This window comes from Oenanthe melanoleuca, chromosome Z (genome assembly GCF_029582105.1).
Source record: "Oenanthe melanoleuca isolate GR-GAL-2019-014 chromosome Z, OMel1.0, whole genome shotgun sequence".
Taxonomy (NCBI): domain Eukaryota; kingdom Metazoa; phylum Chordata; class Aves; order Passeriformes; family Muscicapidae; genus Oenanthe; species Oenanthe melanoleuca.
The window spans coordinates 54,589,144-54,603,420 of NC_079362.1; the positions used below are offsets into that span (position 1 = coordinate 54,589,144).

Sequence of the window (14,277 nt, forward strand, 5' to 3'; positions counted from 1 at the left end):
TTTTCTCCTGAGTAAGAGAATAGGAAAAGTTGAAGACGTGAGGAGAACTAACATGGCAGCACTGAAGTCAGTAAAGAAAAAGGAAGTGCTCCAAGACCAGAGCCAAAATTTTCTTCTGCAAACTGTGGTAAAGGACTGTAGTAAAGTAAGCTGTCCTCTTGCAGCTCATTGGGTCTACAAGAGATACACAGAGGTCCACTTGCACGACACTGAGTGGATGCCAAAGGGGGCTATACAAAACCTGCACTCACATCGATGAGTGACTCGCGGGCAGCAGTTTTGGGAAACTGGTTTTGCCCATGAGAAGGACTCACATTTGCAGATTGGGCAGGGCTGCTGCTCACCAGAAGAGAGCCAGGTTGGTGAAGTTCACAGAGAACTGTCTCACATGGGGGGACCCCACAGTACAACAGAACATTTTTGGGGTTTTTTTCCCTTTTGCCCTGAACAAACAGAAGAAAATTAGAAGTGATGAACCCACTGAAAAAATCCCATATTTTGTCGCCCTGTGCTGTCAGTGTAAAAGACGGAGGGTCTGGGAAGAAAAAGTATTCTAAAAGTTTATTTTAGTTTCTCGTTACCCTCTTTTAAATCTGTTAATAATGACTCTTTTTTCTTTATACCTTTTAAATATAAGCCTATTATGCCCTTAGATTTTCTCGTAATCCTTAGCTCATGAGTAATTTGGGGTTTTTTCCCCTCCTCTGCTCAACTATAGCAGAGGAGAATGAATGAACAGTTTTTGTAGATGCCTGGTGTTTCAAACAGTGTCAAACCACAAGTTGTAAGATACTACTGAAGGGATTTTCAACTATGTCTTTCACTACTGGTCACAACTCAGACCAAAACTCACTATGAAAACCTGGCCTGAATATACAGAGCCCAGTATACGATCAGTGTATATTTCTTTTCACCACAGCAAATGTCAATACAAGCAAAAGGGACTCCACCTCCATCACTTAAAGGCTGGTTTGCATAAGCCAGAGTTTTGCAGACTTCCACTTTCTTGTTTGTGCTCTCCCTCTCTCACCTCTCTGCTCCTGAAAACAAAAACGGTGAGGTGTCTGAGTTGGCAGGCTGCCTAGCTGCCCTTGTCAAAATGGCTTGGTAAATTTGACCACAGCAGTGATTGTTTACACAAGGATTACTTATACTTAATGAGCTGCTTAATACTCAAGGCATGTAATTTCTATGCACTGGGGGCTTAAATGAAGGACCACGTTCTGAATTTTGATAAATCACCAACAGAACCCACATGCAACACTTTAACATATACAAATCTGGAATATTGACATTCATGATGAATAAAACCCATGTGATATAAAGATAAATTAACAAAAGGGAGGTGAACAGCGCTGAGGAACATCCTTGTGCCATGGGCTGATTTACTGCAAGATCTTACTTGCTCTGGAACTACAGTGATTCCTGGTCTCAGCTGAACTTTTAATGAAACAGTAAACTTTCCTTGCTGGGTCCTGCACTGAGGCAGACTGACCTAGCAATTACAAATAATTTTTTTTTCTTTTTTATCAAACCTGCAGCAAGCCACTGTATTCCCCCCATATTTTGCCCACAAGAGCATTATATTTTAACTCCTGGAGCAGTCTTTCAGTCCCAAATACCACAACAGCCATCAAGCTCTTACAAGAAGTCATTGAGGGTGAAAAGAGATGCTCCTGATACCTCTCTCTTCATCACCTTTTCTTTCCTTCTCTTTCCTAGGTTTCCATTCCAACCTGATCTGATATCTTTAGGGAGCTGGGATCTATTCCTGGGACCTTTGCTCCTGGCACAAACAGCAAACCCGCATGGCACAGGGAACCCTGGAATTAGTTTTTCCCTTCTTTGCTTTAACATGTCCTTGAGATGGTGCAAAAAACTTACCTGGCAGCTACTTCTGATACAGAACTCAGCTCCAGAACAGGCTGCTCCTGGCCCTTACCTCTGCTGGGCAGGTCTCCATCGGGTGAGGAGGAGACCATGGAGTGGGGCTGGGGCTCTGCCCTGCTGCCCAGACCAGGCCACAAGGCACTACAGGAGCATTAAGCCCCACATCACCATTACCCTGGCATGGCTGGGTCTCACACAGATGCAGAACAGCAGAGTTGCTGAGAGGCCTCCAGGCCAGATACCACATACCATATGCCTGGCAAGTGGCTGGGCATGGAGAATAGCTTCTCACCAAGAAACATGCCTATGATCAACTACTTAGGACAGCTTGTTGCCAACCGCACAGACCATCCAGATTTTTGAGCTACAGTATAGTTTGTCAAGCTGACATATAAAGCTGCTCTGCCTTTCATGGGGAAAAAAAAAGCACTATGAATGGTTCCTGCTGCAATGCCAAGAATCATACCAAGCAAAAGAAACCTGCTCGAGGGAGTCTGCAAACCATTTTCACCAGGAATCAAATAGAGTGTTTTTTTCTTAATGGAGTGTTATGCTACATTAGCAAAAGTGATTTGACATTATGAATGTGTAAGTGTAAATAAAAGCCTAATATAACAGTAGTTTCAGAACAGGGAAGGGAAGGGGGAGAGAGAAAGAGAGGGGGAAGGGAGAGGCAGACATTTTTAAAGCAGTATTGGAAATGTTAAATAGAACATATTTGTGGCTATTAATTTGTAACGTTTTTCATCTCATTTCTTCTGGAATATATATATTTCTTCAGCCAGGTGACACAGAAAAACACAAAATAGCCCTAAGGATTTCTACCTACAGCCTTCAGCAGAAAATTGCTGGGGAGCAGGGGCATTCAATTTGTCAAAATGGTCCACTCCACTTATGACTGGCAGCTGGATAAGTTGCTTTCAAGGTAGTATCTACTCCTAGCCACCACCTTTCCAGGGAGAGGACAAGGAGGATGAGGCTCATCAGCTGCCATGGTAGCTGCAAGGCCCTGGAAACCCAGTGCTATATCCCACACTTGCACATAGTAGGCATGTGCACCAGAAGTGAACATGTGAACCTTAAGTATTTTAGAGATTGCAGAGCTGCAGAAGCTACAGCAGCCAGTGCTCTGCACAAGGAAGCAGGCTGCAAACAGTGGTTCCAAGGCCACACCACTGCTGCCCAGGCAGAAGGCTGCCTGACTCCTTATGTTTCAGACCACCCACCAGCTCAGACAGTGAAGGAAAAACCAATCACCATGGCAGGTTTTCATCCATAACAGGTAGAGTTATGGCAGCCAGGGCTCCCCTTGCACCTAGCAGACACGGCACATGTCCAGGACTCAATTCTTAGGTACCTGCTCTAAGGAGACAAATCACACCTCAATCCCATCTTTCTCCCCTAGCCAGAGAAGCAGCTTTGACTACTTCAGATGCAGAGAGTTACTCAAATTGACTCCACCCTTGGAAAGATTCATCTCCCAGGCACAAAAAATATACCCGTAAACTAATTGGCAGGCCTGGGTTACCAGGCCAGGGATGACACTGCCCACGTAAAGGAGTTTGGGTTTGAATTCACCTTGATTAGAAGTAAAATAAGGAAGTGTATGGCTATATGACCTCGCTGGTTGCCTGGGATGGTATGCATGACTGCAGGCAATGTTTCCTGTGATCTTCAGCCCTGTTGGCCTCTGCCATCAAGGGAATGAAATTCCTTGAGCACTGGTTTATCAAAATTTCAGATCAGCCCAATCACATGGCCCAAAGCTCACATTTAGTAAGATCAGCAAATGTGTGCCTCCTCATTCCCCACTTCTCAAAAGAAGTTGTGTTGAAAGAAATGAATGGTACTGAAGAGGTGTGATAAAAATTTAAAATCTGATCTCATGGATATGCTAAGTTGCTTCAGTTTCCTGTCCTAGCAGTCAGAATTGTTTTGGGGCTTTTTTTGTTAACGGACTTTGCTACAAGAAAAAAAAAATAAAGCCACTCAAAAAAACTCAATGTACATACCACAAAAAACTCTACCAAAATTCCACTAAAAATCCAGAATTTTAATCTTGGAATAACAACCCTTTTTACAAAGAGATTTTCTAGGTTGTGTGTATGTATTCACAAAAGCGACAAACTAAGGCTTATTCTCCACAGCCGTGTTTGTAAAAGAAAAGCTCTAGAAAGCTATGTGACTTGATCTCACGTACATCTTGTCAAGGTACAGGCAGTAAAAATTTTCAAGATTTAAATTACTTTCGCATATAACAGACTGTCCATTTATACAGTTATCATGAATATGAGCAAAATTAATTTCAAATCTCTGCAACAAATACTCTAGTAAGAGCATGAAGCTTAAACAATATTTTAAAGTGCTCATTAGAAACCCAATATTTCAATTAAGACATGTTAAAGATATTACATTCCTTACATATCAAGTCCAAAGGTAGAATATTTACACAATCTACCATCTTGTCTTTATAAATAAGAAGTAATTTATCTGTGTATCTCAAACATGACAAGTAGCCAAAGAGAAGCTGAAAGACTATTTCAATTTAGCCAGGAAAAAAACAACCCCCCCCCCACAGGACAGTTATCCCACACATACAGCTATCAGAATGGTGTACCCCAAGCACTGCCATTTGGCCAATCTCCTTGTCTACTTCTCTTTACACCTCCTCATGAAGCATCTGCCAGTACTTTGGCAGTAAAAAATTACAGAATCTCTCTTGTAACAGAATTGTTTGGGTCTCTAGAACTGGCAAGGCTTCTGTTAAAGACCAAATATAACTGAACTGAAGAAATATGCCCTGCAACATACCACAGTTAGCAAAGAGAAAAGATCTCTGAACTACACAGACCATCATATAACAAAAATTTTGACAATTTTTAGTTTTAATTTTCAAATTAACTGTAGTGCTTGTTAAAAATAGGATGAAACTAATTAAGAGGCATTTGTGACACATTTAAAAGCCTACACCAGCTTTCTTATAAAGCCCTAACCTAACAGATGCAGTATGTTTGCTAGTCAAGTCCTGTCTTGACAGCAACTAATCAAATGTCTCCATCCACAACAAGTTTTCTGTGATTTTGACTTAACAGTTTTGCAGCATGTGGTATTACTCTGTGCACAGTTTAAGCCTGTTTCACAAAAGGCTAATACGAGGTACTGTGAAATGTTAGCATTGTGCATCATTTTAATCCCCATAGCGCACATGCTTTTCAATAATCCCCTTCAAAGTTCAACATGACAAATTTTCAAGGATACAAACAACCATAAAACACAAATCCAAAGTTCATTAAAGCACAATAAAAATATTTACGTTCCTGTAATTTTTTTCATTTCTCAGCTGCCGTGAATGGCAACATTCTGTTTTTTCAGACTTTGCAACTGGACTTTGTCTTTTTCAGACAAAGAGTCTACCCACTCACATACAGTAACATGATTACAGTAAAATCAAAACCACAAAATAAAATAACAGTGAACATTCCATAAGCAGATTTTTAACTTTAGGTAAACTTTTCTGCTAGGCTAAAGGCAAAAATATGCTGTACAAATCATGTTAACATCTGCAGTAATAAGCTTGTTTAGCTTAGCTTAGCTTCAGCGTAGTGTGTGGCCAGACTGATCTATGCAATTTCTTAAAAGAACAGGTAGACAGAATATTGTAAAGCTCATTTTCTTCTCTAGTTGTACCCATTAGCAGATCCTTCCCTTGCAAAACATTCATGTGAAAAAAAATTTACTGCGGCACTCAGCGGAGTTACAAAACACATGTGTATGGGCAACAAGAGATGTCAAGGTGATAAACGACTCATTGGACTGCTTTCTTCTCCACCTGCAGCAAGCTTGAGCGTTGTGAGTTTCCGAGGGGGATGCTGAGGACTCTTACGAAGGTTGTCGTCCATCTGCAGAGAAACAATGAGAGCCGGATCTGGCAACAGCAGAATATAGATTGTACAATTAGTCTTATTTTTTCAGGGCTGCCATCATTAATACTGGGTTGGTGTATGTTTACTGTCAGGACCAGCAACAACTGGTGCTTTGGTTTCTTTCTACTCTCAAATATATGATTGTGTTAGAGCTGCTAATCATGCCCTTACATATGGTGCATCAAATTCAGGGCATCTGGATACACTTCTGCTCAAGCTGTTTGGTCAAGATTACTGACAAAAGCAACACCAATTCTAGGAGGCCAAATATTGTACAATAACCAAATGCTGTGAGAAGGCAGATCAAGAGTCAAACTGCTAACATCAATGGATGCTTATGTATATTCAGCACCATGCAAGAATAAATCTTTTGAAATCAGAAATGTTCTGGAGATGCTGAGTGAATTTGTATTAGTTACACATTGCAAAAAGTACATAATAAAGCGCTTGTGATAAGACCTTTTTTAAAGACAGGATAAAATTCATCTCAGAATATAAACTATTTATATTTTCATAAGAAATCACTCTAATGCCCTGTGTGTAATGTGGTCTGAAGAAGTTTAGTTGGTACAGAAAACAAGCACAGGGAAGATCTGCAGAGGCTGCGTAGTCTATTCCGTTTCTTAAAGACAGGATCAGATTTTCCTCAATCATGCCTGACATATGTCTATGTAACCCATTGTTTAAAACTTCCACAGCCACACTTCAGTGCCAGAAAAAGCACCATAATTAATGATCTATTCCATACACCGATCTTTTTCAGAAACAAATGCCTTCTACCCTTTCAGTTAGAGTGTTCTATCTGCTTGAAAAGGCTAATTCTTCACAAGTATTTTTCAGGTAAGTTGTATAGCTTTTGATAGGTGCTGAGTGACAGCCTTAGCAACAAAGAACGTAAGAAAAAACAGCCAGATGTAGAAAAAGCAGGAGAAGAGTGACTGCCAGTTAGTTACTACAGCATGCAGCTGGGACCAAGGAAAACTGGTGATCAGTCTTAATTTGCAGGACCATTTCTGAGTTTTGACCCGTATATTTTCCTCCTTCTTTGCTGAATGTATGCTTGCAGAAAGATACCACTCCTCTGTTGGTGTGCACACCTGCAAGACAATGTTCTTTTGGTTGTATTAAAAATACTTCTTTAGTGCAAGGCTTCATTAATTTCTCCTTCCAAATGATGCAAAATTCTTCCTGCCTCTCTACACAACGTGTATCACTAGAAAAGAAGTAATTAAAGTCCACTGTACAGCTGCAACTGCCATGCAAGGATATCTGTGAACAAGCAACCACAACAAAGCAGTAAAATTAAAGATACTGAAGCAAAAGTAACCTTTTCAATCAAGTTGGATTCCTTATTTACAAGCTGTGTGAGTTTCTGCAGATTAGCATCTGCTGTATCCTGTCCAGCTGGAGAATGGCCTGGAGAGTGAAGGTAGAAAGAGTGAAAAGGCATTTACAGAAACTTTTGAATTCTTAAAAAATAAACTCACATTGGAGAGAGACTTCATGCAGTATTTTTACGCAAAGAAGAATTTAAGTGTAAAAGCCATTTCATGTGAGAAAATCAGGAATACTGAGCGTGAGCCTTAGATCTTGCCAATGCTTGATAGAATCTAAAACTGAGTATTAACACTTAGCTTTTAATTTTGAATCCTTTCAGCCCAACTTTAGAAGTTTCTTCACTTCCCCACAGAAAGTCTAGCATAAACTACACGAAATCTAATCCTCCTTGGTTCACATATACAGATGACAAAAAGGAGAAAAGAAACACAACTTACCTGAGACGGTAAGCCTGAAATAGCAAGTTAAAATATCATCACAAAATCGACACAGATTGGGAAGCTGTTTCAAATGCTCTTGCAACTGTACCCTCGGGAAGCACACTTTATAAATTGGTGCAAGGAAACCAAACACAAAGGCATCCAAGGTGGTAGGCCTGAAAAGAGTGACACAAGAAAACACTGAACTGACTTGAAATAAGAACTTTTAAGACTTCCACAACCTAGTTTTCAGTGTATTTCAAGTACAACTCAGGACAAAATATAGTCAACCCTTCTGTCATTCCACCTTTGCCTATCAATCTGGTAAATGCTTTGTTCCAACTATCTGCTCCTTTCAGCACCTCTTAACTAGAGACATGCTGGCAAGCTGAAACAGTAATGTCAGCATTACAACACAGTCATGCTACCCCACACACTGAGAAGCAAGACACTCTGAAACACCTTTCTGGCACCACAGAAGTCTTGCTGGGGACCCGGGACCAGCATCCTCCCTCATGGAGTGGTCCAACTTCTACAGCTAAAGAAGAGATCATGCCTTTTCAGGACCCATGTTGTTGGCCCTATCTGCTTCCTGATCTCCACATATACCACAGGAATAGTGTTCCTACCATGAGGACAGTAGTAACACCTCAGCCTACAGCAGTTTTTTCAACATACAAAGCCAGGAGGTGATATTCAGTAGCTAAAAAGTGTTCTTCCAGTGCACCTCACATTTTATTTGCAGCTGTGGGAAGTATTTCCCTCTGTGTGGAAAAAAGCAGGATAAGACAGACACCACATTGACTCAGTCTAACAATCTCATTTGTGCCCTGTTGCTCATTCAGATTTATCTGAAAAACAGAGTGTGAGATATAAAACTATTGGGAAGAACTTTTAACGTTCATTTTAACAGGTTAAAAAGGAGGAAAAAAAAGGTTCAAGGGTTCACAGAGTGGTGTGGTACCTTTTTTATCAGTCATTTACCAAAATAATTTAAAAAAACAAAATCACACTCACGTATCTCCAAAGAAAAACTGAGATGTTCCCAATCTCTTCGACAGGAGATTTAGGCACTCCTTGGCATCCCTGTATATCTGATGATATAACAAGACTGTTTAAGAGCCCTAGGAGTAGACAGGCTGGTCTGCACAGCACCAATCATCATTTGACTGTGTGCTAGATTGTATCAGTTCTTGTCTTTGACAGAACCAACTTATTAATTCTTCTGCACAACACATACCTGTGCTTCCACTTCCGTGAGACTATAGAGTGGAGGGCCTCCCTTGGTCAGCATGATCCTGTTCAGCGCTTCCCTGGACATCTTTCCAGGCAGATACAAACTCAGTGGGAAGGCAATCCTTGAGGCAAACCATGGCTTTGTCACACTGCAGTAATTTTCAGCCTCAATCCAGAAAGTGTGCAACTGTATTATCAACATGAGGAAAAATGTAAGTGAAATTTGAATTACATGAGTAGACACCTCGTGACACTTGATATGCAAGACTTCTCTCAGAAAAACAGAAGAACAAGGAATTATTGTAATTTAAGGCTATCAGGTTCTGTAGAGGAATATACTAATCTCTGGGCGTGGGAGTATATGAGTAAAGCACTAGTTACCTTCCAAATAAAGAAAAACACACCAAAGATATTACAGAGATCTATATGCATCTGCACAAAATTACATATTTACTATGTATATACAGATACATACACACACACACTGTATACAGAAAATATATTATAAACAAAGTTGCAGACATACAGCAACAGGTTTGAACTTTATGGAATTCTGTTTTGAAATTTTATATAAATCTTAAAATACAAGATATTACAAAATTATGAATTTGAAACCAGGGTCAGCTGAAAAGGCTAGCTCATGATACCATCTGGTCAGAGTATTTTTCCCTGTACAAACTGAAGTTAAAGTGATTCAAGAAATTCAGTGTCTGTGGGTCTTATAGCCCTAAAGTAATTACACTGTAATACTGTAATATACTGTAATACACTGTAAGACTGAAATGGTCATGTCTTATTTAGAACTGAAAAATTAAGCTAGTTATGGCATTTTAATTTATTACAAGTTTTAACTCAACAGTTCAAAAGGCTTTCAGCTGTGTGTCTCATATCTTAAATATTTTTCAGGAAATCAAATGAAACAAAAAAATGGCAATAAGGTGTTTTCAGGATACTGCTTCCCAAAGACCAACAAAAAAAAACCCTAAGTGTCCTTTTAAAATGTCTTTCATAAATCTATTATTATTATAACTTTGATACTCCACAAACAAACACTTATTTTCTTTACAAAAGTTGCTAGGCATTATTTCCAAAAAATAAACTAACAAAACAACTAGAATCCAGCCAGAGCTGTGGCTGAGAGACTGTAACATCTTTCATACTGAGCATCTCTTATAGCATTCAATTTCAAGTATTCTGACCGTTACAAAGCATTTATTAATATTTACCAGAGCAGGAAGCAGTTTTTCTTCAAGTAGTGCAATATATGCCAGTGTATCAGCTCCTTGTTTTGCAGACAAATCATAATCAGCATTGTATTTCTACAAAAAAAAAAAAAAAAAAAAAAAAAAAAAAAAAAAAAAAAATCTTACACTGAACTTGCAAAAAACATTATCAATGGAAAGTTGCTTCAAACTTAATAGATATCAAGGCAGTAAATATATATACAATTTTTGGAACAGAAAGCATGCACTCACTAGAATTTTGCATCTCCAGGCCAACTCTGCCAATTCTTGCTGCATTTCACTTTTCCACTTTCCCATTTCTAGAGCTTTGGGCCCTCCTATTTCCAAATTTATTTTGTCTCTATCTATTTGTTTCCAAGCAAATGTCCAGCAATACAGAGGCAATTTTTCAATACTCAGGGATGTAGCAACCTCTGGTAAGTCTCCACTGTTATTTTTCAAGAAGCACCTGACACTTCAGCAGGTGTAAGCATTAAAAAAAAACCAAAAACAAACATGCATTCCCATATTTTGCTTTTAATGAACATTCCAGAAGCTAAGAAATTGGATGGTAGCAATGTAAGGGAACAAATATACAGCTAAACTAAATGCAGTTACTCACTAGACTTTTAATTCATCTAATTTACATTATGAGGATTGAAAAAATTGTGCGGGGAGTGAGTAGATTTGCTTCATTAATTTATAAAACAAAGGGCCAGGGCTGATATTTCAACATCTGAAAATAAAGCATACAATTGTTATACTCTAACATAAAGAGGTTTTTTAACCCTAACATTATGGAACTTTTGTTATTCACATGAATACCAAGTTCAAATTCAAGCCAAATGAACCTGAAACTTCAGAACAACTGTCTAAAATTTCATCCCAAATGTAGTTTTCAGATTCTGTTTTCTTCCCTGTGAAGATCTGAAGTTTCACTAACATGGCACTCATCAGATCATCTGACCAGACAGCATGTGCATTTCGGCAACGTAAATGCAGAATAGTGGGCTAGAGGACCATCTTAGGAATAAAAAGACAATGCCATGGTTTACTAGATACCTTTACACTTTGTGAAAAGAAGAAATTGTACAGGTTTATTCTTTGTGTACGAAACATTAAGAGTCCTACAAAAGGCAAACAAGAGGCAATGACCTGGTGTGCGTCAAGAAACATCTGCCAACATTTTCATGTTACAAGCTATAGAAAAACTGCAGAGATTAAGAACTATGATGTATGTATTATCTTTTAGAAAAAGAGCACTGGGAAATTACCCATTTAAACTATTAACCTAAACTGTGATATCCTAGGTCTGCAAAGTCAAGATGACATTAAAAGTGTTATAATTACAAGCAGGGAGATCAGTAAAAAACTGCGCAATTAGGGACTGTATGTGTCCTTTTCAATTAAATTTCTTTCATGCTTATTTTTAAATCTTTCACACAATTAATGATCAAACTCTTATAGAGCAATTTCTTATCCACCATGTTGCCATTGCCATTGATGTACAAGAAACAGAAAAGCATTAGGTCTGAACTAAACTCCAGGTTTTTGGAAGCCTGTATCAGTGTTCAAAGCAGACATGCAAGAGCCACTGCAAGTCAAAGAAAACAAACCTTTTTGAAAGAGACCTACCTGCCTTCTTAAGAAATTTAGTATTTTTGCTGGCTGAGAAATAACAACGTCTTCTGATACCAGGACTGGCAGATCTCCTGGAAGGCAGAAATAACACAGTCAACAATTTGCATGGATGAGTTCTAACTACAAAGTAATCAGTCACTATATGAACTTTTCCTTTCTTCAATAGCATGCTCTGATTTTCCTAACATTTAAACATAAATTAAACATAAACATATATTAAACATAAACATAAAATTTTACATAGCAGGCGAGTTCCACTGAGGTTACAAATACTCTTAGTCTATTGTGGCCTTTACTAAAAATAAACGTTAAAAAGGGCAAGGTCAAATCAGACTGAATGTTTTTTGCTAGGTATCCAATACTTTAAAAACCAGGCTTCTTGCCCGGATTTCAGACATTCGTCTTAAGACAAAAATTCCAACTCAGACCAACTGCTCTCTCAATCCATCTACATCAGAGCCCCTCTTCAATTTTTCTCTGTCCCTCACCTCCAAATCCAATTTAACCATCTTTTTTCTCTAACTTTACTGCGAGCAATGACTAAACTACCACTGCATTACCATGAATTACTCAGAGAGCTAAGCACTTCCCCTCTGCCAGAAGTTGACAGGACAGCCTTTAGTCGTATGACTGCAGGATCAAAGCCTGTGGAGTGCAGAGTCTCTGTAACAGGGGCTACCTAACAGCACATTCACAGAACTGCCAGAATGAGCCCAGCAGGAGAGTGCTAAATAATATTTAAATATCAATTATCACCAACAATTAATAATTAAACTGCTTTCTTAATTGATTTTATGTATTTTCCTTATGAAGATAGCCACCACATTTCTAGCAAGTCCACCCAGCTACTTCTTGGTATTTTCCCCTAACAGAAAATAAGACACTGAAAAGCAAGAAACAAAAGCTCAACTTCTGCATGAATACATCGCTGCCTGAACTGATAATGTGATTAAGCGTAAATGACAGAAGATTTTAACCCTGCAGTGATTTTACCTCTCTTAAATACACCAAGACAATAACTGCAAACAAATAAGCAATAGAAGCATCCAAATAAAGAAGTCCTCTCTGACAGCTTACCTTCACCTTTTCTCAGTCAAACCCTCTTAATTCAGCACAATACCAAACAACCCAGCTAGTGTAAGCTGTACTTGCTGTGGCTCACATTCCACTTCCAGCTGTACCAACCCTTTAAGCCACAGGTAAAGCAAGAGCTCTTCTGTACACGTCTAGCTACTACTTTTATAAATATGCGAAGTACAAAAATTACAAATTTGCTTTCACTACACCATCAATTCAGACCGCCTGAATGAAACAGTAACTTGGCATTACTGCTTTGTTAACTGTCTGTTGCCTCACCCATACATATTTTAATAAACTGTCCTCTTGAGCACTTTATTTATGACTTCCACTACTTCATTCTCACAAATTCATCACCCCTGATCCTGTCATTTAATTGGGGCTGACTGCCCTCATGAACATAAACACAATGCAAACACAGAAACTAGAGCCTACATTTATAACGCGGCTGTGGTTAGAATAATAAAGGCTGCAAAGATGGTACCTTTTGGAGCTCTCTGGGAGTTATTTATAGTATTCACTATCAGGGGAGCACCAGAAAATTTGGCGTAAGCCTGCAATAAAGATTGGAGGGCAGGGGAGAAAACCTGTCACAATGGGTAAGAAAGGCGTAAAAGAGAGCTTCAGAAGTTGTGTTAAACACCCTCGGGCACTGAGGACCATCCGCCAGCAGGTGCGGCCGGGCTTCATTGCCCTAATGCGGCTCAGGGAATGCAGGGCAGAGGCACCGCAGCCCCCGGCAAGGGCGGCAGTGCCGCCAGGAAGGGCTCGGAGCCCCCGGGAAGGGCGGCAGCGTCTCCCGTGGGGAACGATCCCGGCCCGCGCTCCGGGCCCAACACCCCGCCTCCCACCCCCGGCCTCTCCCGAGGCAAGAAGGAGCCTCAGGGACGCCCGTGCGGGCGGCAGGCACGTCCCGGGGCGCCGCCGCTCCCTCCCTCCCTCTCGGGCCGGGCGACGGCCGCCGCCCGTTACCATGACGGTGAGAGACTCCGGGTGCAGGGACGGCAGCCCCCAGTCTCCTCCCCAGCAGCTCAGCTCCATGGGAGCCGCCATCTTGTCCGCCGGGCAGCGCGGCGCCGCTCCCCCGCCTGGCGGCGCCCGCGCGCGGGGCTCGGGGCGGGAGGCGCGGCGGGAGGAGGGCCCGGAGCTCCGCCGGCGGAGAGCGGGCGGCGGGGAGCGGGCGGCGCTGCCTCCTGCTCCCGGGGCCCGCAGCGCCTCCTGCTCCCGGGGCCCGCACCGCCGCCTGCTCCCGGGGCCCGCACCGCCTCCTGCTCCCGGAGCCCGCAGCGCCTCCTGCTCCCGGGGCCCGCACCGCCGCCTGCTCCCGGGGCCCGCAGCGCCTCCTGCTCCCGGGGCCCGCAGCGCCTCCTGCTCCCGGGGCCCGCACCGCCGCCTGCTCCCGGAGCCCGCACCGCCGCCTGCTCCCGGGGCCCCGCACCGCCGCCTGCTCCCGGGGCCCGCGCGCGGGGCGTCACGGAGGCACCGAATCCACCGGGCCGGATAAGGCCTGTGAGATCATCGCCACCGTCG

General features: G+C 41.5%; 1 protein-coding gene across 4 annotated transcripts; it reads right to left on the bottom strand.

Annotated features, from left to right (window-relative positions):
• Window positions 1-3,922: 3,922 nt before the first annotated feature.
• Window positions 3,923-13,852, bottom strand: MTX3 (metaxin 3). 4 transcript variants are annotated; one of them, XM_056514080.1, is made up of 9 exons: window positions 13,720-13,852; window positions 13,232-13,301; window positions 11,665-11,741; window positions 10,033-10,125; window positions 8,811-8,993; window positions 8,588-8,664; window positions 7,589-7,746; window positions 7,141-7,229; window positions 3,923-5,789 (listed from the first exon to the last, which is right to left on the bottom strand). In XM_056514080.1, exons 1-9 carry the CDS (start codon window positions 13,798-13,800, stop codon window positions 5,679-5,681), a joined length of 939 nt encoding a protein of 312 aa, XP_056370055.1. In that variant the 5' UTR covers window positions 13,801-13,852; the 3' UTR covers window positions 3,923-5,678. The 4 variants fall into 4 exon arrangements, with proteins under 4 accessions (XP_056370055.1, XP_056370054.1, XP_056370057.1 ...); XM_056514079.1 differs by having other exon boundaries at window positions 3,923-5,815; window positions 13,720-13,847; XM_056514082.1 differs by lacking the exon at window positions 7,141-7,229 and having other exon boundaries at window positions 13,720-13,837.
• Between the last annotated feature and the right edge of the window lie 425 nt (window positions 13,853-14,277).

Bases quoted from the DNA above. Each gene is read 5' to 3' on its own strand.
- MTX3 (XM_056514079.1), bottom strand. From the start codon at position 13,800: ATGGCGGCTCCCATGGAGCTGAGCTGCTGGGGAGGAGACTGGGGGCTG. The intron at 10,126-11,664 runs GTAGGTCTCTTT...TTTTTTTTGTAG, and splicing joins TAAATTTCTTAAGAAGGCAG to AAATACAATGCTGATTATGA. The intron at 8,665-8,810 runs GTATGTGTTGTG...TTATATCATCAG, and splicing joins TCACGGAAGTGGAAGCACAG to ATATACAGGGATGCCAAGGA.